This window comes from Giraffa tippelskirchi, chromosome 5 (assembly GCF_054371585.1).
Source record: "Giraffa tippelskirchi isolate mGirTip1 chromosome 5, T2T-mGirTip1v1.2.pri, whole genome shotgun sequence".
Lineage (NCBI taxonomy): Eukaryota > Metazoa > Chordata > Mammalia > Artiodactyla > Giraffidae > Giraffa > Giraffa tippelskirchi.
In genome coordinates, this window is record NC_137279.1 from 54,862,803 (window position 1) to 54,888,252 (window position 25,450).

At 39.8% G+C, this 25,450-nt stretch overlaps 1 protein-coding gene and 1 long non-coding RNA gene across 4 annotated transcripts in view; both read left to right on the forward strand.

Moving 5' to 3' along the window:
- RAB3GAP2 (RAB3 GTPase activating non-catalytic protein subunit 2) overlaps positions 1-25,450 on the forward strand; it is a 109,384-nt gene that overhangs the window by 11,915 nt on the left and 72,019 nt on the right. For all 3 annotated transcript variants that reach the window (XM_081491967.1, XM_081491965.1, XM_081491966.1), the window contains exon 2: positions 12,256-12,317. Coding sequence is in view for 2 of the 3 variants with exons in the window: in XM_081491965.1 (XP_081348091.1) it covers positions 12,256-12,317 (62 nt within the window). In the remaining variant the exon portion in view is untranslated. The remainder of the gene's footprint in view (positions 1-12,255; positions 12,318-25,450) is intronic.
- LOC145506713 (uncharacterized) lies at positions 15,845-22,228 on the forward strand. Its single transcript, XR_014054201.1, has 2 exons — positions 15,845-17,904; positions 21,467-22,228. It is a non-coding gene; the product is annotated as an uncharacterized LOC145506713 (long non-coding RNA).

Genomic DNA, 25,450 nt, shown 5'->3' on the forward strand with positions numbered 1-25,450 from the left:
GGGGATCTTGACCCCAGGATCAAACCTGGGTCTTCTGCATTGCAAGCAGATTTTTTTTCACCATCTAAGCCACCAGGGAAGCCCTTTAGAGCAAGAGGATACACTCTGTTTCTGCTTAAAGATATTAACAGTTCTGTCCTTTTTTGAACTGACTGTCAAAACATTCTCCTTGTGTGCCATAGGAGGCCACTTATTTGATAACAGGAGTCCTTAGAAATTTGGAACTGGAAGGGACCTTACAGACTTAGTCTGATTTAATCATGGTGTTTTGAAAGAAGCTCCTGTTTGTTGAAAATGGGATGGCCTCATTTTAGATTGCTGCATATTTTTATGTGCTGAGAGGAATATGCTAATATAAAATTTATATTCCTGTTTTCCATTTCTTTAGAAATAGAAAAAGATGAATAATTCTGAGGCATAGGAAATTAAGCAGCTTCTCTATTCTTTAGTCTTTTTTTTTTTTTTTTTAACTTTGTATTGCTATGTGATGCTTTCTGTGACTTGGCCAAGAAGAGCCAACTAAAATTGTTGAACCTACGAGTTATTGACAAGATATAGGTTCTGGAGGTTGGTGCTCTTTACAGAAACAAGTACATTCTCTTTTTCCTGTTTTAGAAGAACGGAAATGAATTTGCTTCAGTGCTAGTAAGATCTTTTCTTAGACCATGGAGATTAAATTTTCTTTTTCCTAACATTTAATGATCTCAGTTTCCCATTTAGTTTTCAATCTTGACATACTCATATTGAGGAAAGCGAATACTGTCAAATTAATTGCCCACTTCTAGAATTCATTTTCCTTTCTAGCTTCAGGTTCTTTTTAAATGTGAAACTATTACTCAGTTTAGGAGGACAGGTTGTTCAGAAGCAAATTGGAATAATGTATATTTTAAATAGAACTGTGAAAAGCAAAAGTTGAATTTCTCATTTAAGCTTTTGTTGGTAAAATAATTCATTCATTGGAAATATACCTTAAAATACATCTATTATTTTTTGATGCTTGAATTACAGTGTTTCTCCATAGTTTGGAGGTTTCAGTGACTATAAATGACTGATGATATCAAGTGAGAAGCTGAACAGTTTTTTTAATACTAGTATAATCTCTTCAGGGAAAAAATTCTCCCTAGAGGAAGTTGTAGTTACATTTTATGTTTTAAAGTCATTGGTTTTATTCATTTACCTGATAAGGGTAAGAACAAGAGTTTATATCGCCAGTTATTCTAGACAGTTCAAAATAGTCCTCTTCAGTGATATGTATTAAAAAATGATTGAGAAGTCAAATTACTTGTCAATGAGGAGGTTGTTGCTTTTTATTGCTAATACTTATAACTTCATTTTACTCGTGTTTATTTCTCTCTACATCATATAAGTTGATTGGAGATAAGCTTAGGAATCTTGTTTAAATAGAGAGCAAGTATGATTCAAGGTGTGGTATAAAATATGAGTGAGGGGTAATTTTAGCAAATGAGGTAGTAATAACATAGTGATTGTAACTAACATAGTCATCTAAACTGGCAAACTTCTTGTTATTGTTACTGTTTATTTTTATTTTTTTAAATTTGTTTTTGGCTGTACTGGGTCTTCCTTGCTGTGCAGGCTTTTCTCTAGTTGTGGTGAGCAGGGGCTACTCTCCAGTCGTGTTGCGCAGGCTTCTCACTGCAGTGGCCTCTCTTGTTGCAGAGCACGGCCTCTAGAGCACGAGGGCCTCAGTAGTTGTGGCTCCCCTGCTCTCAAACACAGGCTTGATAGTCATGTCTCATACACTTGAAAGGGCCATTTTTTTTTCAGTAGGCTGTACTGGAAATGAGGTGGGAAAGCCCAGTTGAAACATGGACATTTGAAATATTTTGCTTAGAGCTGATGCTGTCCTGCTGTGCTGTAGGTGTAAAATTACTGCTTTAGGAGCAACATCTGGCATGTGAGTCATAGCACTAAAGTAACAAACCTAGGGAAGCAGTCTCATGATCTAATTTTAGATGTCTCCAATAGGCAATATTTGCCATTTCTTAGCTCTTTTGAGTATAACCTGTTTTATTCACTATTGGCAAAAAGAATATTTGCATAATAGAATATAGACACATTTTGAGAATGATGTGGGTGTTCTTTTTTGCCTTCAGAATGATATGGTGTTTATTTGGGAACTCAGTGTTCTTTGTAATTAGTTTTTCTAGCCTACCAAAAAGGTTGAAAGTAAATGCTTAATTGAATGAATGTAATGGTTTTTCTTTACTGATGCAAGATCTTTTTAAAGTAATGATACAAGTGTTGTTTTGAAATGTGGAAATATACATTGTTTGTGTGTGTATCTATCAAATGCAAAAATCCATTAATCCATATTCAGTTCAGTTCAGTTCAGTCGCTCAGTCGTGTCCGACTCTTTGCGACCCCATGAATTGCAGCACGCCAGGCCTCTCTGTCCTTCACCAACTCCCGGAGTCTACCAAACCCATGTCCATCTAGTTGGTGATGCCATCCAACCATCTCATCCTCTGTTATCCCCTTCTCCTCCTGCCCCCAATCCTACCCAGAATTAGGGTCTTTTCCAATGAGTCAACTCTTCACATGAGGTGGCCAAAGTATTGGAGTTTCAGCTTCAACATCAGTCCTTCCAATGAACACCCAGGATTGATCTCCTTTAGGATGGATTGATTGGATCTCCTTGCAGTCCAAGGGACTCTCAAGAGTTTTCTCCAACACCACAGTTCAAAAGCATCAATTCTTTGGCGCTCAGCTTTCTTCACCGTCCCACTCTCACATCCATACACGACCACTGGAAAAACCATAGCCTTGACTAGACGGACTTTTGTTGGCAAAGTAATGTCTCTGCTTTTAAATATGCTATCTAGGTTGGCCATAACCTTCCTTCCCAGGAGTAAGCGTCTTTTAATTTCATGGCTGCAGTCACCATCAGCAGTGATTTTGGAGCCCAAAAAAATAAAGTCTGACACTGTTTCCGCTGTTTCCCCATCTGTTTGCCATGAAGTGATGGGACCGGATGCCATGATCTTAGTTTTCTGAACGTTGAGCTTTAAGCCAACTTTTTCACTTGCCTCTTTCACTTTCATCAAGAGGCTCTTTAATTCTTTTTCACTTTCTGCCATAAGGGTGGTGTCATCCGCATATCTGAGGTTATTGATATTTCTCCTGGCAATCTTGATTCCAGCTTGTGTTTCTTCCAGCCCAGCATTTCTCATGATGTACTCTGCATATAAGTTAAATAAGCAAGGTGACAATATACAGCCTTGACGTACTCCTTTTCCTATTTGGAACCAGTCTGTTGTTCCATGTCCAGTTCTAACTGTTGCTTCCTGACCTGCATACAGGTTTCTCAAGAGACAGGTCAGATGGTCTGGTATTCCCATCTCTTTCAGAATTTTCCACAGTTTATTGTGATCCACACAGTCAAAGGCTTTGGCATAGTCAATAAAGCAGAAATAGATGTTTTTCTGGAACTCTCTTGCTTTTTCGATGATCCAGAGGATATTGGCAATTTGATCTCTGGTTCCTCTGCCTTTTCTAAAACCAGGTTGAACATCTGGAATTTCACGGTTCACGTATTGCTGAAGCCTGGCTTGGAGAATTTTGAGCATTACTTTACTAGCATGTGAGATGAGTGCAATTGTGCAGTAGTTTGAGCATTCTTTGGCATTGCCTTTCTTTGGGATTGGAACGAAAACTGACCTTTTCCAGTCCTGTGGCCACTGCTGAGTTTTCCAAATTTGCTGGCATATTGAGTGCAGCACTTTCACAGCATCATCTTTCAGGATTTGAAATAGCTCAACTGGAATTCCATCACCTCCACTAGCTTTGTTCATAGTGATGCTTTCTAAGGCCCACTTGACTTCACATTCTAGGATGTCTGGCTCTAGGTGAGTGATCACACCATCGTGATTATCTGGGTCGTGAAGATCTTTTTTGTACAGTTCTTCTGTGTATTCTTGCCACCTCTTCTTAATACCTTCTGCTTCTATTAGGTCCATACCATTTCTGTCCTTTATCGAGCCCATCTTTGCATGAAATGTTCCTTTGGTATCTCTAATTTTCTTGAAGAGATCTCTAGTCTTTCCCAATCTGTTGTTTTCCTCTATTCCTTTGCATTGATTGCTGAGGAAGGCTTTCTTATCTCTCCTTGCTATTCTTTGGAACTCTGCATTCAGATGAGAATATCTTCCCTTTTCTCCTTTGCTTTTCGCTTCTCTTCTCTTCCCAGCTATCTGTAAGGCCTCCTCAGACAGCCATTTTGCTTTTTTGCATTTCTTTTCCATGGGGATTGTCTTGATCCCTGTCTCCTGTACAATGTCACGAACCTCTGTCCATAGTTCATCAGGCACTCTGTCTATCAGATCTAGTCCCTTAAATCTATTTGTCACTTCTACTGTATACTCATAAGGGATTTGATCTAGGTCATACCTGAATGGACTAGTGGTTTTCCCTACTTTCTTCAATTTAAGTCTGAATTTGGCAATAAGCAGTTCATGATCTGAGCCACAGTCTGCTTCCGGTCTTGTTTTTGCTGACTGTATAGAGCTTCTCCATCTTTGGCTGCAAAGAATATAATCAATCTGATTTCGGTGTTGACCATCTGGTGATGTCCTTGTGTAGAGTCTTCTCTTGTGTTGTTGGAAGAGGGTGTTTGCTATTACCAATGCGTTCTCTTGGCAAAACTATTAGCCTTTGCCCTGCTTCATTCTGTACTCCAAGGCCAAATTTGCCTTTTACGCCAGCTGTTTCTTGACTTCCTACTTTTGCATTCCAGTCCCCTATAATGAAAAGGACATCTTTTTTGGATGTTAGTTCTAGAAGGTCTTGTAGGTCTTCATAGAATCGTTCAACTTCAGCTTCTTCGGCATTACTGGTCGGGGCATAGACTTGGATTACTGTGATATTGAATGGTTTGCCTTGGAAACGAACAGAGATCATTCTGTCGTTTTTGAGATTGCATCCAAGTACTGCCTTTCGGACTCTTTTGTTGACCATGATGGCTATTCCATTTCTTCTAAGGGATTCTTGCCCACAGTAGTAGATATAATGGTCATCTGAGTTAAATTCACCCATTCCAGTCCATTTTAGTTCGCTGAATCCTAGAATGTCAATGTTCACTCTTGCCATCTCCTGTTTGATCACTTCCAATTTGCCTTGATTCATGGACCTAACATTCCAGGTTCCTATGCAATATTGCTCTTTACAGCATCGGACTTTGCTTCTATCACCAGTCCCATCCACAGCTGGGTATCGTTTTTGCTTTGGCTCCATCCCATCATTCTTTCTGGAGTTATTTCTCCACTGATCTCCATTAGCATATTGGGCACTTACTGACCTGGGGAGTTCATCTTTCAGTGTCCTATCTTTTTGCCTTTTCATACTGTTCATGGGGTTCTCAAGGCAAGAATACTGAAGTGGTTTGCCATGCCCTTCTCCAGTGGACCACATTCTGTCAGACCTCCACCATGACCCATCCGTCTTGGGTGGCCCCACACGGCATGGCTTAGTTTCATTGAGATAGACAAGGCTGTGGTCCGTGTGATCAGATTAGCTAGTTTTCTGTAATTGTAGTTTCAGTAGGCCTACTATATTGAACAATATTTCTAGAGGATCTTTTTTTACATAGTCAAATTCTGTCATTTAGACTTGATTTAGAGCAAAAATACTCTGTTTCTCCTATTTTTGATCAAAACTAAAGCTAACGATTGTTAGTTATTTTTTTCTGACTAAAATGGAATAGAGAATTATCAAAATTTATCAATATATATAATTTTACATAGAAAGCTTATTTACAAAAGATAGTTTTGATTTGGAATGTCAAGTCTTTGTATATAAAGTTTATAAAAATAAAATGTTTTCGTATTTCTGTGGAAATGTAAAATATTTAGAATCAATATCTGATTTGCTTACTATATTTAAATACGTTAATTTAAATCCTACTCCTTTTATAGGGATATATGGGGAAACCTTTGGGTAAGAAGGTTATTTTCAAAGACTTGATATCCTAAATGGATATAAATATTTAAGTACTTACAGTGTTTTTGAAGATACATGTATTTGTGTGTATAAGAGTTTGAGCACACACAGTATGTATATTCCTGTCCTCCAAGGCTTAAATGGTTAGCTGTATTGACACGGTATACATTTATGATCAATCAGACAAGTTAACAACACAACAAATGACCCAATGCAATTTATAATTCTGAAAGGAAAATATAATCAAATGCTATGGTTTCACAAGAGGGAAAGATCATTGACAGATGCAATAAAACTTCATAAATAATTAATCCAAGTCCTGAAGGAGAAGGTGAATTTGGAGAGCTGGAGACAAATGGGAATGCTTGAGTTAGTTGACAGAAATGGGATAGGCAAAGGCAGAGAGTAAGAATGAAGAAAGAGGGTGCTGTGTTTGGAGAGTAATCATTTTAACAGCCATCAATGGTATGTATGTGCCAAGCACTGTTCTTTTAACTCTAACAACAATGGATACAGTTATTAACTCCATTTTGCTAAAGAGGAAGCGAGAGGGAAGAGATTAAATTGCCTAAGGATATATGACCCTTCAGGGGTAAAGCTGGGTATCAAACCCAGGCAGGCTGACACCAGATGCCTAACAGTTGTTCTAGACCTGTGCTGTCTCGTACTGTGTGGTGGAGCACTTGGAACATGTCTGGTCCCAACTGAGATGTGCTCTGAGTGTAAAATACATGTTGGATCTTGAAGACTTAGAGAACCAATGTGAAATACCTCATGAACAACTTAATAGTGATTACATATTGAAATGATGTTTTGGGGCTATATCATTAAACAAAACATGTTAAAGTTAACTTCACCTGTTTCTACTTTTTAAATATGGCTGCTAGTCAGTTTAACATGGCATGTGTCGCTTGTGTTACATTTTTATTGGACAGTGCTGTTAAAGACCGGAGAAGGCAATGGCACCCCACTCCAGTACTCTTGCCTGGAAAATCCCATGGATGGAGGAGCCTTAGTAGGCTGCAGTCCATGGGGTCACCAAGAGCCAGGTACGACTGAGCAACTTCACTTTCACTTTTCACTTTCATGCACTGGAGAAGGAAATGGCAACCCACTCCAGTGTTCTTGCCTGGAGAATCCCAGGGACAGTGGAGCCTGGTGGGCTGCCATCTGTGGGGTCACACAGAGTCGGACACGACTGAAGCGACTTGGCAGCAGCAGCTGTTAAAGACTGCCCTCCAGTAAGTGAAGAGGCTAATGCAGTGAAAGATTAGAAACAAGGATGAGGGCAGGCAGAGGAAAACAGGAGATTTTAGATCAGTTTAGATTGGCATTGAAGTTTATCCTTGAAGCTAGTATTCCTCAGAGCGTCATCCATGGACAACCTGCCTCACATTTTCAGGATGGGGTCAACCCTGAAACTTCAGTCATCGCTAATTCATTGTTTTAGTCTCTTTGCAGAGATTTTAAGGCTCCCTAGAGAGGCCATACTGTAGAAGAGACTGTAACTCCAGTTTTGTAAAGGCAATGGATGTGGATGCCATTTTCTTAATATTCTGATCAGTGTTGTTGAATTGAACTTAAGTCAGATAAAGGATACAGGCAGTTGATGACAATGTCATTTAAAGGATTGCTTTCTGGAGATTAGGTGGTTACTACTTACTTATTTAATAAATGGGGGGAAAATACTTATAATTACCCCATAATTTATAGCCTAGCCTTTGACTGAAAAGCATGCCACTTGGCTCATTAGGTGACCTGTGTGATTTGGTGATTGTGCGGTTTTTGGAATTTCTACACTGGATCCTGATCACCCTAAAGAAGTTTATGTCTTGAGTGTCCATCCTTGATAGTACGTTTTGTTAAACTGACTCCAGCTCAGTCACTCTGTCGTGTCCAACTCTTTGCATTGCCATGGACTGCAGCACGCCAGGCTTCCCTGTCCATCACCAACTCCTGGAGCTTACTCAAACTCATGTCCATAGAGTCAGTGATGCCATCTAACTATCTCATCCTCTGTCGTCCCCTTCTCCTCCCGCCTTCAGTCTTTCCCAGTATCAGGATCTTTTCAAATGAGTTACATCAGACTTAATCTTTTCAAATGAGTTTCAACTGACTTACATCTTAACATATACAAGAGTTTAGGACTTTCAGGTCACCCTGGCTTATAGAATGTTTTGATCTATTTATTCTAACAGACCATCATCATTTGATGTCTTGTTTCTTCCTGTTATGTAGAAATTTATAGACCTTAAGGTTTTATAGTAAAGGTTCCTTATTGACATTAAATGGCCCAGTTCTCAAATGTTAAACACATTGCTCTTTTTATTCACAACCTTGATCAATAATCAATTAAAATACACTGATAATGACATGGATTGAAGAAGCGCATCCCTCATAGAAAAGTTACCAGAAGGAAAGACCACCTGAATAAAATTTTGTGTATGAATGACATCTTTATTAGACATTCAACAGCTATTTTTTCAATATAAACTTTTTTTGAAGATTGTGCTTGACCTGCTTTCATATTTGAGGACATAAGAAATAACCTTGATAAGGTGCTAAGATTCTGACACTTCAACAGTAGCTGTCAAATAGCAGCCTGCAAACAGTATCAGATGAATTTTAACATGTCAGGAGGCTACAAACTTTACATCACTGACACTGAGTAACAATAGCCAGAAGGTAGTACCTTATTTATGGATGTTTCCATCTTTAATTTTTTTTTTCTTTAATGTTTCTCATTTTTAAGTTGACTAGAGTTTGGAGGAGCCTGGCGGGCTGCAGTCCATGGGGTCACTGAGTCGGACACGACTGAGCGACTCCACTTTCCTTTTCACTTTCATGCCCTGGAGAAGGAAATGGCAACCCACTCCAGTACTCTTGCCTGGAGAATCCCAGGGACGGGGGAGCCTGGTGGGCTGCCGTCTATGGGGTCGCACAGAGTCGGACACGACTGACGCGACTTAGCAGCAGTAGCAGCAGCAGCAGAGTTTGGAGTGCATTTTCTTACAGTATTATAAACAATACTGAGAATTCTAAACCAACCTTCAAAAATATCTTTAATCTCTCCAAGTAACAGTTCTGTTTTTCACTTTCACTTTCCTTTAACCTCTTTGTACCATGACCCCTTTGGGAAATATATTCCTGTGAGAGTGGGAGGTGCCTGATTAATTTTTCTTTCCCTCCAGTTAATAGAAATTCTCAGTCAGAGACATTGAGACATGGGTAAATGAGCACCGTCATGAGCACCATTTTGTAAAAAGAAGGCATTTCTCAGAGTTTTTTTTTCTTCCTGGAATGTTTTGAATTGTGCTTTATGGAGAGAACTACGTCTCTGCAGGGGCTGATAATCAAAATTTCTGCTGTCTTCTGCTGATTGAATGAGTCATTTATGAATGGAGCTGGGTACTTTTTTACCAATATGGAGGAGAAATAACACATTTTTCATAGTTTTCTTTTGAACAGCATTCAACAAAGGTTATGTGCACAGCCTAAGCTCTTTGAAGGATTATTTTGCTTTTGTATGTCCAGCACTTAGCACAGGGCCCAACGTAGAAGAGATGCTGTGTTTTGTTTGTTGAATGCATGAATGAATACATGATTAGCTGACCTTCATGAAGTACTTTAAATTCTGCACGGTTTCCCAGAGACTGTGGTAATTTGATAAATATTTTTATACCGGTTTTAACATTGAATTGTGGGCCTTAGAGCAGTAAGCTTTACTGTACCTTTTGCTTTCTCGTACAAAAGACATTATCAATCGGATGGCCTAGTTACCATCAGCCCATAAGAAGACAGTTGCTTTCTATGCAGTAGAAAAATTAGCAGAATAAAGGGATTACCCAACAAATTTAGATTACCAAAGAGCAACTGTAATTTTCCAAGTTACAAAAAAAAATTTCCAAGTCTCAATATCAGGGGAATATTTCCATGTTAATGTAATGAAATCTTGCTTTTGGTCTCATTTGTAAGCCCCACTGTTTCCTAATCTTACTTACCCTTATTCATAGGCTGTAGGAGTAAGTATGGGAGAATACTAGGCAGCATGGGCTCTGGAACTCAGGCAGAACTGAATTCAAACCCCGCCCTTCTGTTTAATTCTCTGTGATCTTAGTCAAGTGATGTAAACTAGGCAATCTGCTTTTCTCTGTAAAAAGAGGGAGATACGGGATCCTTGTCATCCTTATGTGAATTAATGTCTATAAAGCATCTAAGCATATAGAAATGCTGAATACATGTTAGTTGTTACGTGATAACCTCTATCTGAATGGTATTTTTTTTTTTTTTTTGCCTCTTTGCCTTTGAAAAGTTTGTAGCCACTTTAAAAAAAAAATTATGTGGACCATTTTTAAAGTCTTTATTGAATTGATTACAGTATTTGGCCACAAGGCATGTTGTCATCTTAGCTCCCTGAACAGGAATCAAACCTGAAGCCCTGCATTAGAAAGTGAAGTCCTAACCACTGGATCACCAGTCCCTCTAGCCACTTTTTATAAGATTTCATTTAAGATGACTCCTCCTTATAGCTTTTCATCTCTTTTACGGCCTCATCTGAGTTCCCATGGTAGTCAGTTACAGCCATCACCATGACGGTTACTTCTTTGTCTCTCTCCTACACTAGATCACAGATTCTTTAAAAAGAAAAGGAGTTCATAAGTTTGTATTTTTCTTTGTTTCTACTACAGGATTTGGCACAGGGTGTTTAACAGAACATTTGTTAAATTGTTTAATTGATGTGTGTATGGAAATCTTCTATTAGTTGTATGTTGTTAATCAAATAATTAGTACCATTTTAGGACTTAATATATGCCTAGCAGTGTGCTTGGCACATTATAAAATAGCTATTTGGTATTTAAGTACCAAAGATGGGGATATTACCACAGAGCTAATTGAGCAATGATTCCAAGTACCAGACTGTAACATTTTTTTTATCATCTAATATATAATTGATTTTAGCAGCTTTTGGAACATTGTAGATAAGTGGAAGTTCTTTTTGCTTCCTTCCTCCTGTCAGCAGATAACATGTTCAGTCCAATCTTTTAGGTTGTTTCTTCCCCCAGAATTTTGAGGCTGATTGGTTTAAATACAATATTTTATTTAATTTTGTAGTATTTTAATAGCTAAATCCTGATGACTGGCATAAGAACTTTATTATGTATCAGGCATTGGTGACTTAGCATGCTGACAGCAATCCCACTAACTGTAGGTACTGTCATTTTCCATGATGTTTTGGTAAGAGAACTAAAGCTTATGAATACTGTTCTGGGTCACAGAGCTGATAAGGGCTGGATCCAGGATGAACCTAGGTAATCTGATTCTGGGGCTAAACTTATAATTAGACAACTATCTGTTCTTTTCACACTTAGGGAAACTTATTTGTTTTTTAATTTGATTTGAAGTAATACATATAGAGTATCTGATATTTGGTTCAGAATATTAATAGTTCTTTTAAAAATGATAGTTTTATTCACTGTATTCTGATATGGTATAAGATAAATTCAAAAATAATTATATAAAAATGTACTCATTAATTTGGAATTTTTGTTTTTTATTTAATTTTTTAAAAAATTTGACTGTGCTGGGTCTTTGTTGCTGCATGTGGGCCTTCTCTGCTTGCTCTGCGTGGGCTTAGTTACCCTGCAGCATGTGGGATCTTAGTTCCTCGACCAGGGATCGAACCCTTGTCTCCCGCATTGGAAGACAGATTCTTAACCAGTGACTAGCAGGGAAGCCCCAAATTTGGGATTTTTAATTCCCCGTTGCAGTGGTGGTTGGACATCTTATTTTAATCCAAGAGAATGTTCTCATGTATAAGAAATCCCAGAATGTCAGGAAAAGGTGGAAAATAGTAGACCAATCTGGTTTCAAAATTGTTTTCTCAATCTTTAATACCTTATCTTACTAAAACACTTTTAAAGATATTTGTGTGAAATTTTAGGTGTGTTTTTGGCCACTGTGTACATTTAACTTGTCTAATATATTAAGTAACAAATATTTGTCATTTTAAGATATTTTTTTAAAAGTCACCTTTGCAGTTTGATTTAAATGTGAGTAAACTTGATGTCCAATATCTTAAAATCCAACTAACTCGCACACTTTTACCATTACATAGATGTGGAAATTCGGGTCAAATGTTTCCTGAATATTATTACATATAGCAAAATCCTGACCAGTATTGTTCACTATTGTTTTCTTCCTTAATATGAGGTCGGTTCTATTGTGTTTAGAGGAAATGTTTTAAAATAATTTAAGCTCTATATTTTACGTAGTAAGTGCTTTTCATCTTTTTCAAAACAGGTAAATCAAACTGGGAAGATGATGGTTGGGGAGTATGGGAAGAATCAGAACCCCAAGAACCCGTAAGTCTGCAAAAATATGCATGCTTTTTGATAGTGGCATTTTCCTTTTGTAATGATGGTGACATATTTCAGTGTTACGTCAACATTTTAAAATCGTTATCAAGAACATTTTTTGCTTACTCAGTAGTACTTAAGTAGATCCTGTTCTTGAGGATTTAATGACTTTTTATAGTTCAGTCAGTGGGCTCAGTGGAGAATAATTGTTAAGTGCCCACCACATTCTAGGTGCTGGGAGTATAGCATTGAGCAAGTAAACAGAGTCCCTATATGTGTAGTGTATTTTCACCTATAGATAATAGAAAATCTAACCTACGTTGGCTTAAATAACAGAGACACTCATTAGCTCACATAAAAGTAAGTCAGAGATACTATGTATTCCCAGATCGGTTGACGAGGCAATTCAACTATGTCATCAAAGACTCAAGTTCTATTCTGCATACACCATGTTGACTTCATGCTAAAGCTTATTCCTCTCACAGGCATGGTGAGGCAACTTGTTTTTTCATTCCTGACCAGAGAGAGAAAAGGGCTGGGGCTTTTTATAGCTTTCTTCCTTGCCTTTTATCTCCTTGGCTTGAATTGGACCAAATACTCATTTCTGAACTAGCTACTAGCAAGGTATATGAGATTTTCATCAGTCAGTCATATTACTTCCTGAAGTTGGAGGGTAGAGGGTCAGCTTTTCCTGAGGCCCATGGCTGCACAGGGGAGGAGTTGATACCTGAACAAAATCAGGGTTTTTTTTGTTTTTTTTTTTTAAAGAAAGATAAATGAACCTGTATACTGGATAGGTCTTATCATCCCTGTGCCCAGCTGGGGAGAGAGGGAAAAAAATTTTTTTTAAGATACATGAAAAATACCAAATGGTGGTAGTAGAGAAAGCAAACGGTGATGTAACAACTGTAGATTGGGTGGCCTGGGAAGTTGTTTAGGAGGATGTGACATTTAAGCTGAGCTTTGAAAGATGACAGGGAATCAGTGAGGTATAGGTCTGGCGAAGAGCATCGCAGGCCAGGGCAACAGCTCACACAAAAGCCCTGCAGCAGGATGGGCTTGGTGTTTAAAGGAAGGTAGAGAAGGCCAGTGGGGCTTGGCAGGACTGAGGTGGCTACAAGAGGGGATTAGAGAAGCAAACCAGCCTGATTAAAGACTTCATGAATTTGAGGTTTATTCTAAATGCAGTAGGAAACCACATTGATATGATTCCTTATTGTTCATCTTGATTGCTGTTTAGAATAGATCGAAGTAGGGCAAAAGTGGAAGCAAAGGACACCAATTAGGAGGCTGTTAGAGGAGTTTAGTTGAGAAATGATGGTGACTTGCATTAAGCTAGTGAAAATGAGAAATTGGTAGATTCAGGATGAGTTTGAGAGAGAATGCTAAGACGTTCCTATGAATTGGCTGTGAGGTATGAGGGGGGAAGGAAGAGCCTAGAATTAACTTCTTTGATCTGGGGCATGGTGTGTAGTAGATAAAATATAACAAGATGTTGCTGCTCCCTCAAGCTGAGTAATAGGTACCATTCTCTTTATTTTTGTCAGTCTTTGAAACTATCCATAATAAAAAGTCTTTGAAAAACCTTCCAGATATTTGGCTTGAGCTAGCTATGGTTTTTCCAGTGGTCATGTATGGATGTGAGAGTCGGACGGTGAAGAAAGGTGAGCGCCAAAGAATTGATCCTTTTGAACTGTGGTGTTGGAGAAGACTCTTGAGAGTCCCTTGGACTGCAAGAAGATCCAACCAGTCCATCCTAAAGATCAGTCCTGGGTGTTCATTGGAAGGACTGATGTTGAAGCTGAAACTCCAATACTTTGGCCACCTGATGTGAAGAGTTGACTCATTGGAAAAGACCCTAATGCTGGGAAGGGTTGGGGGCAGGAGGAGAAGGGGACGACAGAGGATGAGATGGTTGGATGGCATCACTGACTCAATGGACATGGGTTTGGATAAACTCCGGGAGTTGGTGATGGACAGGGAGGCCTGGCATGCTGCGATTCATGGGGTTGCAAAGAGTTGGACACGACTGAGCGACTGAACTGAACTGAACTGAACAGGATGCATGCTGTATCACTTATTGAGTTGGGGAAGACAAAAAGAATAGATGTGGAGGAGAAATGAGAGAGCATTGTGTTGTGAGCAGCAGAGCATGCTAATGTCATATAGAGTTGGAGCAAAGCTCCAAGGGGAGATACATAACAGGGGACCATTTCAGAGGACCTCAAGGAGGATTGGGATGTGCTGCATAGGATGTGGTGCAGCTCAAGGAACTTAGTTATCCTATCACCTCATCAAACGCCACCTTGTCCCTCTCTGCTCTAGTCCTTTGTTAACAGGGAGACCCAGTTATACTATCTCTGCATTTCCTAATAAGACTAGCTTCTGCGTACTTATAACTTAGACTCTAGATTGTCTTCAATTCTTTCTCCTTTTTATTTCACCCTCAGAGCTCATACGAGGATGTTACTGAGTCTGTTCATCACCATCCAGTATAGGATATTTAGGGGGGTGGGGGGGGTGGGGAGCATAGATTTGTACGAGGTCAGGGACTTCCCTGGTGGTCCAGTGGTTAGGACTTCTTGCTTCTGCTGCAGAGAGTATGGGTTCTATCCCTGATCTGGGAACTAAGATCCCGTATGCCACATGGCATGGCCAAAAAGAAAAAGGAAAACTACAGGAAAATAAGCTGGTGCTAAATTATGATACCTATTTAGAGGCCCAGAGGCCCTCATCTTAAAGAGTCTCCTGGTCCATCTGAGTGGATTTTTACTTGTGAATGACGCAGTTTGGGATTTTTGTGCGAGGCTAGTTTTCCTCACAAAGATCTGCTACGTCTTCTCTGATGGTATTACGGGGGTGGGTTCACTGATTGTGTGTCACAGATCTGCTTTTTGGTTTGCCTTCCCTAAGCTCACAGTTCCTCATGGCGTATAAGCCAACATAGGAGAAAATGGGGCTTCCCTGCTGGCTCAGACAGTAAAGAATCTGCCTGCAATGCGGGAGACCCAGGTTTGATCCCTAGGCCAGGAAGATCCCCTGGAGAAGGAAATGGCAACCCACTCCAGTATTCTTGCCTGGAGAATTCCATGCACAAAGGAGCCTGGTGGGCTACAGTCCATGGAATCGCTACAAGCCAGGGTCAGAGAAGCAGGCAGGTCTGGTGTAAGGCTTTGTGAATTTGAAGTTTATTCTACGTGTGATCAGAAACCACACTGATTTCTGTTTTTTGAAGCTCACCTTGGCTGCTCTGAGGGATAGTTTGCCTCCCATGCTCATAAAGGTCGTGGGTTATTTATTTTTTAGTACTTCATTTTGATATTGCACTGTTCCAGCTGATCCTGGTGACATGGACATTGATAGTCTAGTTAGATTGTATAAGTGTTACCAAGCTCCTTTCAATCTGACCTGTAAAGTATGTTGTCTTCTTTTTATTGGGAAGGCGATCCTAAATCTAGGGATGACATATCTTAACTGTTTCAGTTAAAAGCCAAAATATGCTTCTGCTCCTTCTGAAAACACATGAAATTACTCACATGTGGAGCATGGCTTGATTCAGATAAAAGTTGAATATTCACAAGTGACTCTTGGAAATGAGAGTGGCTTGTTGTTCTCTTTGTCTTGATGGATTTGCTCACACTGTGGACTTGAAATGCGGCAAGTAAGGCAGTATTGTTAGGCCTTGTTGACAACAGTTTGGGGGTACCAGTCATTCCTAACTGTTTGAACCCTTTGCCCTGTCATAGTCTCATATATATGGTGAGGGAGAAGGTATTTGGATGGCAACAAAAGTGGGCTAGAACACTGAGGCAGTTATTCAGACGTTCAAGTCATCCTGCAGAATTTAAGAGAGCTTCTTTGAATTTGGATTCTGTCTTCAAAACAAGACAACATGGCTCTGTGGCCAGGGAAAAGGATGTGACCTCTGCCTGACATCATCCAGAACTTTCTCTGTGAAGCATCATTATGAAGTTCTGCTGAGAAAAATTTTATAACCAGGACTATTAGTAATTTTACTCAGCTGAGGCAAGAGACTTCTGTTACTTCTGTTAGCATCTACAGTGCTGAACAACTCCAAAGGCACAGCCAGCTCCAGGGGCATAGCAAGAATCAGAGTGAATTTTGGCAAATATATGAAATGAGAAGTGGCACCCTGTAGTCAAAGTAGTAGGTGTAGCCACCTAGTTGGAATGGAGAAGGAGCTTCCTACCCTCTCTTGTCATGTACAGACAGCAAACCCAAAACCTGCCTTCCGTGAGTCCTCTGACAGTTTTTGTCCACATTAAAGATGAGTGAAGTGAAAGTCACTCAGTCATGTCCAATTCTTTGCAACCCCATGGACTATATATAATCCATGGAATTCTCCGGGCCAGAATACTGGAGTGGATAGCCTTTCCCTTCTCTAGGGGATCTTCCCAACCCAGGGATCAAACCCAGGTCTCTCTCCCACATTGCAGGCAGATTCTTTACCAGCTGAGCTACAAGGGAAGCCCAAGAATACTGGAGTGGGCAACCTATCCCTTCTCCAGCGGGTCTTCCCGACCCAGGAATCGAACTGGGGTCTCCTGCATTGCAGGCGGATTCTTTACCAACTGAGCTATGAGGGAAGCCCTTAAAGATGGAGAGACCACTTCTTCCAATCCTTAAAAATGAGAGAGACCAGGATTGGAGAAGTGGAACGTCTGTAAGTCAGGGTGCTGTCACTATCAAAACAATGAGAGGGTTCTCCACCAGTTGCCGTTGGCAGTTACTGTGACCAGCAGAGGAAAGTAGGCTTTCATTCTTGCTTAGTCTGACATGAAGAGATGAGTTGTGTTCTGGTCTTTAGGAGGCTGCAGTGGTGTGTCAGTGAACCACAGAGAAGGGTACCTAAGACTAAAGCGCAGCAGCCTCTGCCACCGAATGCCGACCTGAAGGCCAGCTCGCTGCTACTGAGTCCAGCAAAAGAGCTGTAAAAAGTCAGAGTGCTTTTTATCTCTAGGAGATTGTCAGCTCTTTGATAGTAGTTTCTTACTTTTATGGCATATGGGAGTAAAAAGCTTTTGTAATCAAGAGATTTAGTACCAGGGGTCTGGATAAGGCTTTGCTAAGGAAAGAGAAAGCCTCTTTAATTTTGCCTCTAGGGTGTCAAGTAGAATGAGGACTCAGTGAAGAAAGCATACTCTAATATCTATTGTCATCAATAGCCAGCTGTGTCCAAGAAGGCATGCATCTGTATGGTAGGCTTTGGAACTTTAAACATGACTTCCGTTATAGAAAAGGACAAATGTCCTTCTCCTGTAGATATTTCATGCCTGTGTTAGTCTGTTCGGCTGCTATAACAGAATACCATAGCCTGGGTGGCTTAAACAACAGAAATTTATTTTCTCACAGTCCTGGAGGCTGGAATCCCAAGGGCAGGGTGCCATCAGGGTTGGTTTCTGATGAGACTCTTCTTCCTGGCTTGCAGGCGGCCGTGTCCTTACCTGGCCTTTCCTCTGTGTGTGAAGACAGAGAATGGGTTCTGATCTCTCTTCCTTTTATAAGGATACCAATTTAACAGTTTGGAGCTGTGCCCTTAAGACCTTATTTCACCCTAATTGCCTCCTTAAAGGCCCATCTTCAGATATAGTCACATTGGGGGTTAGAGCTTGTGAATTTGGCGGTGGGATACAAATCAGTCCTAACAATGCCCCTAATAACAGATCCACATCAGGTGTAACTTTTATGTCTAGAAGTGCAATAAATAAGGTTAAGAAATTCCTCCTCACCCATGAGTAAATACACTAAAGGATTGAAAGACAAACAGAATAGGTTTTCAGGATGGAAGAAAAGGCAAAACAAAGATCTTTCCCCGTATTGAATTCTAAGCTGGCATCATGACAGATAGTACCTGACTGGGGGAAATGGGGAAAGAAGATAGTTGTACTATTAACACCTATCGCTTAATGATCTATGACAGATAGTAAATTGTATTTTTTACAGTGTTGTAATGGGCTTCCCTGGTAGCTCAGATGGTAAAGAATCCACCTGCAATGTGGGAGACTTGGGTTCGATCCCTTTGTTAGGAAGATCCTCTGGAGGATGGCAACCCACTCCAGTATTCTTATCTAGAGAATCCCCATGGACAGAGGAGCCTGGCGGGTTACAGTCCATGGGGTTGCAGAGTTGAACACGACTGAGCAACTATGCAGAGCACAGCACAGCACAGCACAAGGGCTTTTAGTTGGGATATAATTTTTTACTTTGGGAAGGAGGTGATACTTTGCTCAGCCTCACGCTGTAATGGGAATTGAGCTTCCCAGGTGGCGCTAGTGGTAAAAAACCCCCATGCCAGTGCAGGAGAAGCAAGAGACATGAGTTCGATCCCTGGGTCAGGAAGATCCCCTGGAGAAGAAAATGGCAACCCACTCCAGTATTCTTGCCTGGAAAATCCTATGGACAGAGAAGCCTGGCGAGCTGCAGTCCATGGGGTCACACAGAGTCAGATATGACTGAAGCTACATAGCATGCATGCAAGGGCTTTTAGTTGGGGTATAATTTTTTGCTTTGGGAGGAAGGTGCTATTTTGCTCAGCCTCATGCAATAATAGAAGTCGAGGCAGTGGGAAGAAACTTGCCAGGTTAATTTAAACTAGCAAGGCAGATTGAATGAGCTTTGTTTCATTAAAACCAAAGGGTTGGAAGTACAGAATCAAGGATTAGCTTAACAGCAGTTTCTGGAATAGGAGCACAAAAGGTCTTGGGTTAAGGTCCTCAGTTAAGGTAGGCAGCATGGGAAATTTCCATTCAAAAAGACACTTTAGTAATTTGTTCCATCTGTTTTACAGAAGGTGATAGAATGCTGTTTACAGAGGCACTACTGATGTCACAGATTAATGGGAATATAAGCATGCTGGCCAGGTAGAGGCCCCAGAGAAATGTTCATTTACAGGCTGAGAGATAGGAGACAGCACGACCTGATTAGAGATTCTTAGCGCATTAATGAAAGTGTTAGTTGCACAATCCTGCCCGACTCTTTGTGACCTCATGGACTGGAGCCCGCCAGGCTCCTCTGTCCATGGGATTCTCCAGGCAAGAATACTGGAGTGGGTTGCCATTCCCTTCTCCAGGAAATCTTCCCAACCCAGACCTCCCACATTGGAGACGGATTCTTTACCATCTCGGGCAATAATCTGGGGTAATGCTGGAAAATATCTTGCCTTATTTTGGTGTCAGATTACTCTGGTGCCATCTGCCACAGAAGAGACATAAGCACGGTCTCGGCCAGAGGCAGGAGAGCACCCACAGGATGCTGAGGGTATGCCGCAGGGTCTCCTGTGAGGGGTGTGGTCGCAGAGGCTCTCTTTGCTAAGGTGGGCCTCATCAAGACATGGGACTATTAGAAACACTTGTTTCCCAGTGCCCTTCCTCTCCACATTAACACAAAGCTGGGTTTAGCCTAGTACTTCTCAGCAGGGGGGTGGGGGGTGGTTCGCCACTTAGGGGACATTTGTCAATGTCTGGAGACACTTCTGCTTGTCATAGCTTGGGGGGAGGTGCTAACTGGAGGGATGCTGTGAGATATCTTACAGTGCACAGGGCATCCTCCAAAACAGGATTGTCCACCCAAAATGTTAGTCATGCTGGAGTTCAGAAATTGAAATCGTGGAAAGCCCATGTTTTTTTGTGTAACTCTCTCAGCCTTTCTTCCCGCCTTTACCCCCTTTTGTTCTCTAAAATTTCTTGGCCTCGTTTGGGGGCCTCAAAGCTTTTGGTCTTGTAAATCAACCATACCTCAATTTAAAAAATTAAGTTATTTACTTCTTTTAAAAAAGGAGGGGAAAAAACCCCTTTTTATCTTTATGGCCATGAGTTTGGTTTTAGTAGATTCTGGTGGAGTGGTTTGCTAGTGTGAAAAGTGCAGCTAAAGAACTGTTCACCAGCAAACAGTGTAAGCTGTTCTGGGTCTTTGGCCACAGACCAACCAACAGTCCAGGCTCAGTCTTAGTGGCGATATTAATGCCTAAATATTTAAGAGCAACCTATTTTTAGTCTCCATATTTTAGTCACCACTTCTGCTTGCTCTCATTTTAGTTCAAGTCTGGACTCCTCAGGCATTCCTACAGGGTAGATTCTGGGAGTTGGTTTTACATAGTGATGGCCCTCTGGTCTTCTGGCAGGGAGAGAGGGACAGCGACTGAGTGTGAGGCGTAGGGGAGGGGATGTAGGGACCTGCCTGCTGCCTAAGCACTCTTTCAACCAAGCCTTCTGACTTTAGCCACTCTTTGCTCTCACTTCCACAGGGAGCTGGCACCGATTCCTAAGCCTGTTGGCAATTTTGCAGTGCAACTGGAGTTGCTTCTCAGCTTTCCCCAGCATCACTTTAGTGGGAGTTAGTTTTCTAAGGACTGTAAAATCAGTTACCTCCTGTCCATCTGCTTTCTAGTTCTCAAATTTTAGTGATTTTTCTCGTCTTGTTCTTTTTGTCCATACTTGAAGCAAACTCTTTTCCTGCTGGTTGCAGTAGGGTTGAGAGTACTGGCAAAAGTGAGAGTAAAATTGATATGTTTAATTCTCTTTATGTCAAGGTCCATATAGACTTCATTTTTATATACTGTTCTAAGTCTTGCCTTTTCCATAGTGTAATATGGAGGTTTTTCTGTATCTCCACATATAAATCATCTAGTTCTTTTAAAGTAGTACTATTTCATTGTCTAGATGTATTGTGATTGATTTAGGCACACCCCTATTGAGGGACATTTTGGTTTTGTTCTCTTTTCTGTCACAAGCAGTGCTGTAATCATCTTTACATCTACTATGCATCTTTGGTTACACGTGTGTACAGTATGATGAATGAAAGTCAGACTGCTAGAATTTCTAGCCTATCTCTGCCACTCAGTGACTGTAGAACCTTGGACAAGTTCTGTAACTTCTCTCAGTCCAGTTGCCTCATTCCTAAAGTGGGACTAATAGGATTATTAGTCATAGGATTAAAATTACAGGATCATTCGGAGGATGAAATGAGATATGCTTAGAATAGTACCTGGAACATACATAGTATGCACTCAGTAAATGTTAGCTATTCTTATTTTTCCTTTAGAATAAATTCCTAAAAGGTATACACGTCGTTGTTGTTTTAGTTATCACTAAGTCATGTCTGACTCTTTTACGATCCTATGGTCTGTAGTCTGCCAGGCTCCATCCATGGGATTTCCCAGGTAAGAATACTGGAGTGGGTTGCCATTTCCTTCCCTAGCTGACCTTCCTGACCCGGAGATGGAACCCATGTCTCCTGCATTGGCAGGCAGATTCTTTACAACTGAGCCACCAGGGAAGCCTGAAAAGGTATACATATATATTTCAAATTTTAATAGAAATTGCTGAATAGTGCTTCCAAAAGCCTGCCTCAGTGTATATTCCAAACATAGTGAGACTGTCTTCCTTCACTCTCTGTGTCATAGGAATGAAAACATCTCAGCTAATTGCTTTCCATCATTGTACGCTATTTATTTTGTAAAAAATGAAATATTTCTCTGTATATCTATTTTTATCAATCCTGGGAAACTCAAGACTATGAGAGATGGATGTGTTTTCTTAGTACTTTTTGAAATCATTGTTCCCTAGTAGACTGAGGCGACTTAGCAGCAGCAGCAGATTGTCAAACTAGATACTTTGCAAAATCAGAATGATGTGAAAAGCCATTTCAGTGTTTTAATTTGTATTTTTAATTATGAGTGAGGTTGGTCATCTTTGCATGCTTTTCACTCAGATATTTTTGGGGGAATGTGTACTGTGTGTGTGTGTGTGTGTGTGTGTGTGTGTGTGTGAACACTAATAGCAATTTAAGGTCCATGGCATAGTTTAGCTGTCAGATCTGTTCTTACTTATGTTGGATGCTGATTGTTTCTTATTTATTGAGTCTTATTTGTCCAACTAGATAATAAAGTTTTTGAGCAATAATTGTTTAGTACTTTCTTATATCCCATGGTGCCTAGGAAGCACATAGATTTTAGTAGTAAGTGTAGTCTCAAAAATAAAGAAGTTTGATTTTTATGTTTGGTGTTTTGTTGTAATTATTTGTGAAGTGAATTTTTTGTGAGTAATGAATTTGTTTTGTAAAAATGAAGTTTACAGAAAATTCAGGTAGGGAAAAAATATAAAGAATAAGATAATCAACTTGCTGACATCTAAGACTAGTCATCATTACTAACTTTAAGAAGTTGTAATCGTGGGGATATTTGGCTGAGTGGTTGGATGAATGGGTACACAGATAATTCTCTAAAAATGGGATCACATTATATATACAATTTAAAATAATAGCAGAATTAATCCTACTGGAATTGACAGTTGAAATAAAACTTGAAGAGTTACTGGATTATTGTTAAGTTACTCTAAGGTTAGAAAGAAAAATAATTTTAAAAACTGAGAGATTGAAGTCAGAGGTTTTTGTGACTAATTGTGTTTGTAAATTTTTTTCCTGTGGGTTATCCATAATGAAATTTGTAACAAGCTTTATAGTTCTTGCCTTGCCTGATTTTAATTTTGACAAGACCTTAATTTAAGATGTTTGATTTGAGAATTTTAGTCTGTGATCTGGAAAATAGCCAAGACCAATACTTTTCATGCTGTGTTAGAGAAAGCTCTGAGGTTCTGCAGAGATGCTTCCTCATTTCTGCTTTTATCTATTTCATACATTAAAATACTGTTTAAAATTTTGTTTGGAAATAAGAAAGGCCTGCAACCTAAAAAAGGTTTGAGAAGCATTGGGTAGTACATATGCTAATAGGAAACTAGAAAAAAAAAGACAACTTATATAGCATTGTTATTTATTTCTTTGTGTTTCAAAATTGCTGAGCACTTATATCTCTTGGTTTAGAAAGTGTGGTTCAGTTCAGTTCAGTTGCTCAATCATGTCCGACTCTTTGCGACCCCATGAACTGCAGCATGCCAGGCCTCCCTGTCCATCACCAACTCCTGGAGTTTACCCAAACTCATGTCCATTGAGTCGGTGATGCCATCCAGCCATCTCATCCTCTGTCGTCCCCTTCTCCTCCTGCCCTCAATCTTTCCCAGCATCAGGGTCTTTTCAAATGAGTCAGCTCTTCACATCAGGTGACCAAAATATTGGCGTTTCAGCTTCAACATCAGTCAGAAAGTGTAGATGACTAGTTTATTCCCATGAGTTAGAAGTGAAATACTGAGAATTTACGCTGAATATGCTGACAGTCCCTTATTTGTACTGGATTCTGTTGGCACCACTGTTACGAGTACGTGTCTGTGATAGCACAATGACAGTGACAGTGAAAACTGCAAATGATGGACTTATTAACTAAGGTTGAAAGCTTTGAAAAATTACTCTGGGCTACTGCAACGGCTCTCTAGTCATCCCAGTGGTTGATATACCAGAAAACATTTGCCACTCTTCACAGAGGGATATTTACCAGCCCCTGTGGTGGCCAGCTATAATTGAAAGGTTGGTTAAATTACTGCATTTTCCATCTGCTGCCTTGTGAAAGACTAATCGTTTGATGAATTTGTGGGGTTAACATCAAAAGAAATAAAATTTTAAAATATGTATTTGTTCAATGGTGAAAAATTGAAAGCATTTCCCCTAAAGTCAGGAACAAAGCAAGGATGCCCACTTTCACCACTACTATTCAACATAGTTTTGGAAGTTTTGGCCACAGCAATCAGAGCTGAAAAAGAAATAAAAGGAATACAGATAGGAAAAGAAGAAGTAAAACTCTCACTGTTTGCAGATGACATGATCCTCTACATAGAAAACCCTAAAGACTCTACTAGAAAATTACTAGAGTTAATCAATGAATATAGTAAAGTTGCAGGATATAAAATTAACACACAGAAATCCCTTGCATTCCTATACTCCAATAATGAGAAAACAGAAAGAGAAATTAAGGAAACAATACCATTCACCATTGCAACAAAAAGAATAAAATACTTAGGAATATATCTACCTAAAGAAACAAAAGACTTATATATAGAAAACTATAAAACACTGGTGAAAGAAATCAAAGAGGACACAAACAGATGGAGAAATATACCGTGTTCATGGATTGGAAGAATTAATATAGTGAAAATGAATATACTACCCAAAGCAATCTATAGATTCAATGCAATCCCTATCAAGCTACCAATGGTATTTTTCACAGAACTAGAACAAATCATCTCACAATTTGTATGGAAATATAAGAAACCTCGAATAGCCAAAGCAATCTTGAGGAAGAAGAATGGAACTGGAGAAATCAACCTGCCTGACTTCAGGCTCTACTACAAAGCCACAGTCATCAAGACAGTATGGTACTGGCACAAAGATAGAAATATAGATGAATGGAACAAAATAGAAAGCCCAGAGATAAACCCACGCACATATGGACACCTTATCTTCGACAAAGGAGGCAAGAATATACAATGGAGAAAAGACAATCTCTTTAACAAGTGGTGCTGGGAAGACTGGTCAACCGCTTGTAAAAGAATGAAACTAGAACACTTCCTAACACCATACACAAAAATAAACTCAAAATGGATTAAAGATCTAAACGTAAGACCAGAAACTATAAAACTCCTAGAGGAAAACGTAGGCAAAACACTCGCCGACATAAATCACAGCAGGATCCTCCATGACCCACCTCCCAGAATACTGGAAATAAAAGCAAAAATAAACAAATGGGACCTAATTAAAATTAAAAGCTTTTGCACAACAAAGGAAACTATAAGCAAGGTGAAAAGACAGCCTTCAGAATGGGAGAAAATAATAGCAAATGAAGCAACAGACAAACAATTAATCTCAAAAATATACAAGCAACTTCTGCAGCTGAATTCCAGAAAAATAAACGACCCAATCAAAAAATGGGCCAAAGAACTAAACAGACATTTCTCCAAAGAAGAAATACAGATGGCTAACAAACACATGAAAAGATGCTCAAATCACTTATTATTAGAGAAATGCAAATCAAAACCACAATGAGGTATCATTTCACACCAGTCAGAATGGCTGCTATCCAAAAGTCTACAAGCAATAAATGCTGGAGAGGGTGTGGAGAAAAGGGAACCCTCTTACACTGTTGGTGGGAATGCAAACTAGTACAGCCACTGTGGAGATTCCTTAAAAAACTGGGAATAGAACTGCCATATGACCCAGCAATCCCACTGCTGGGCATA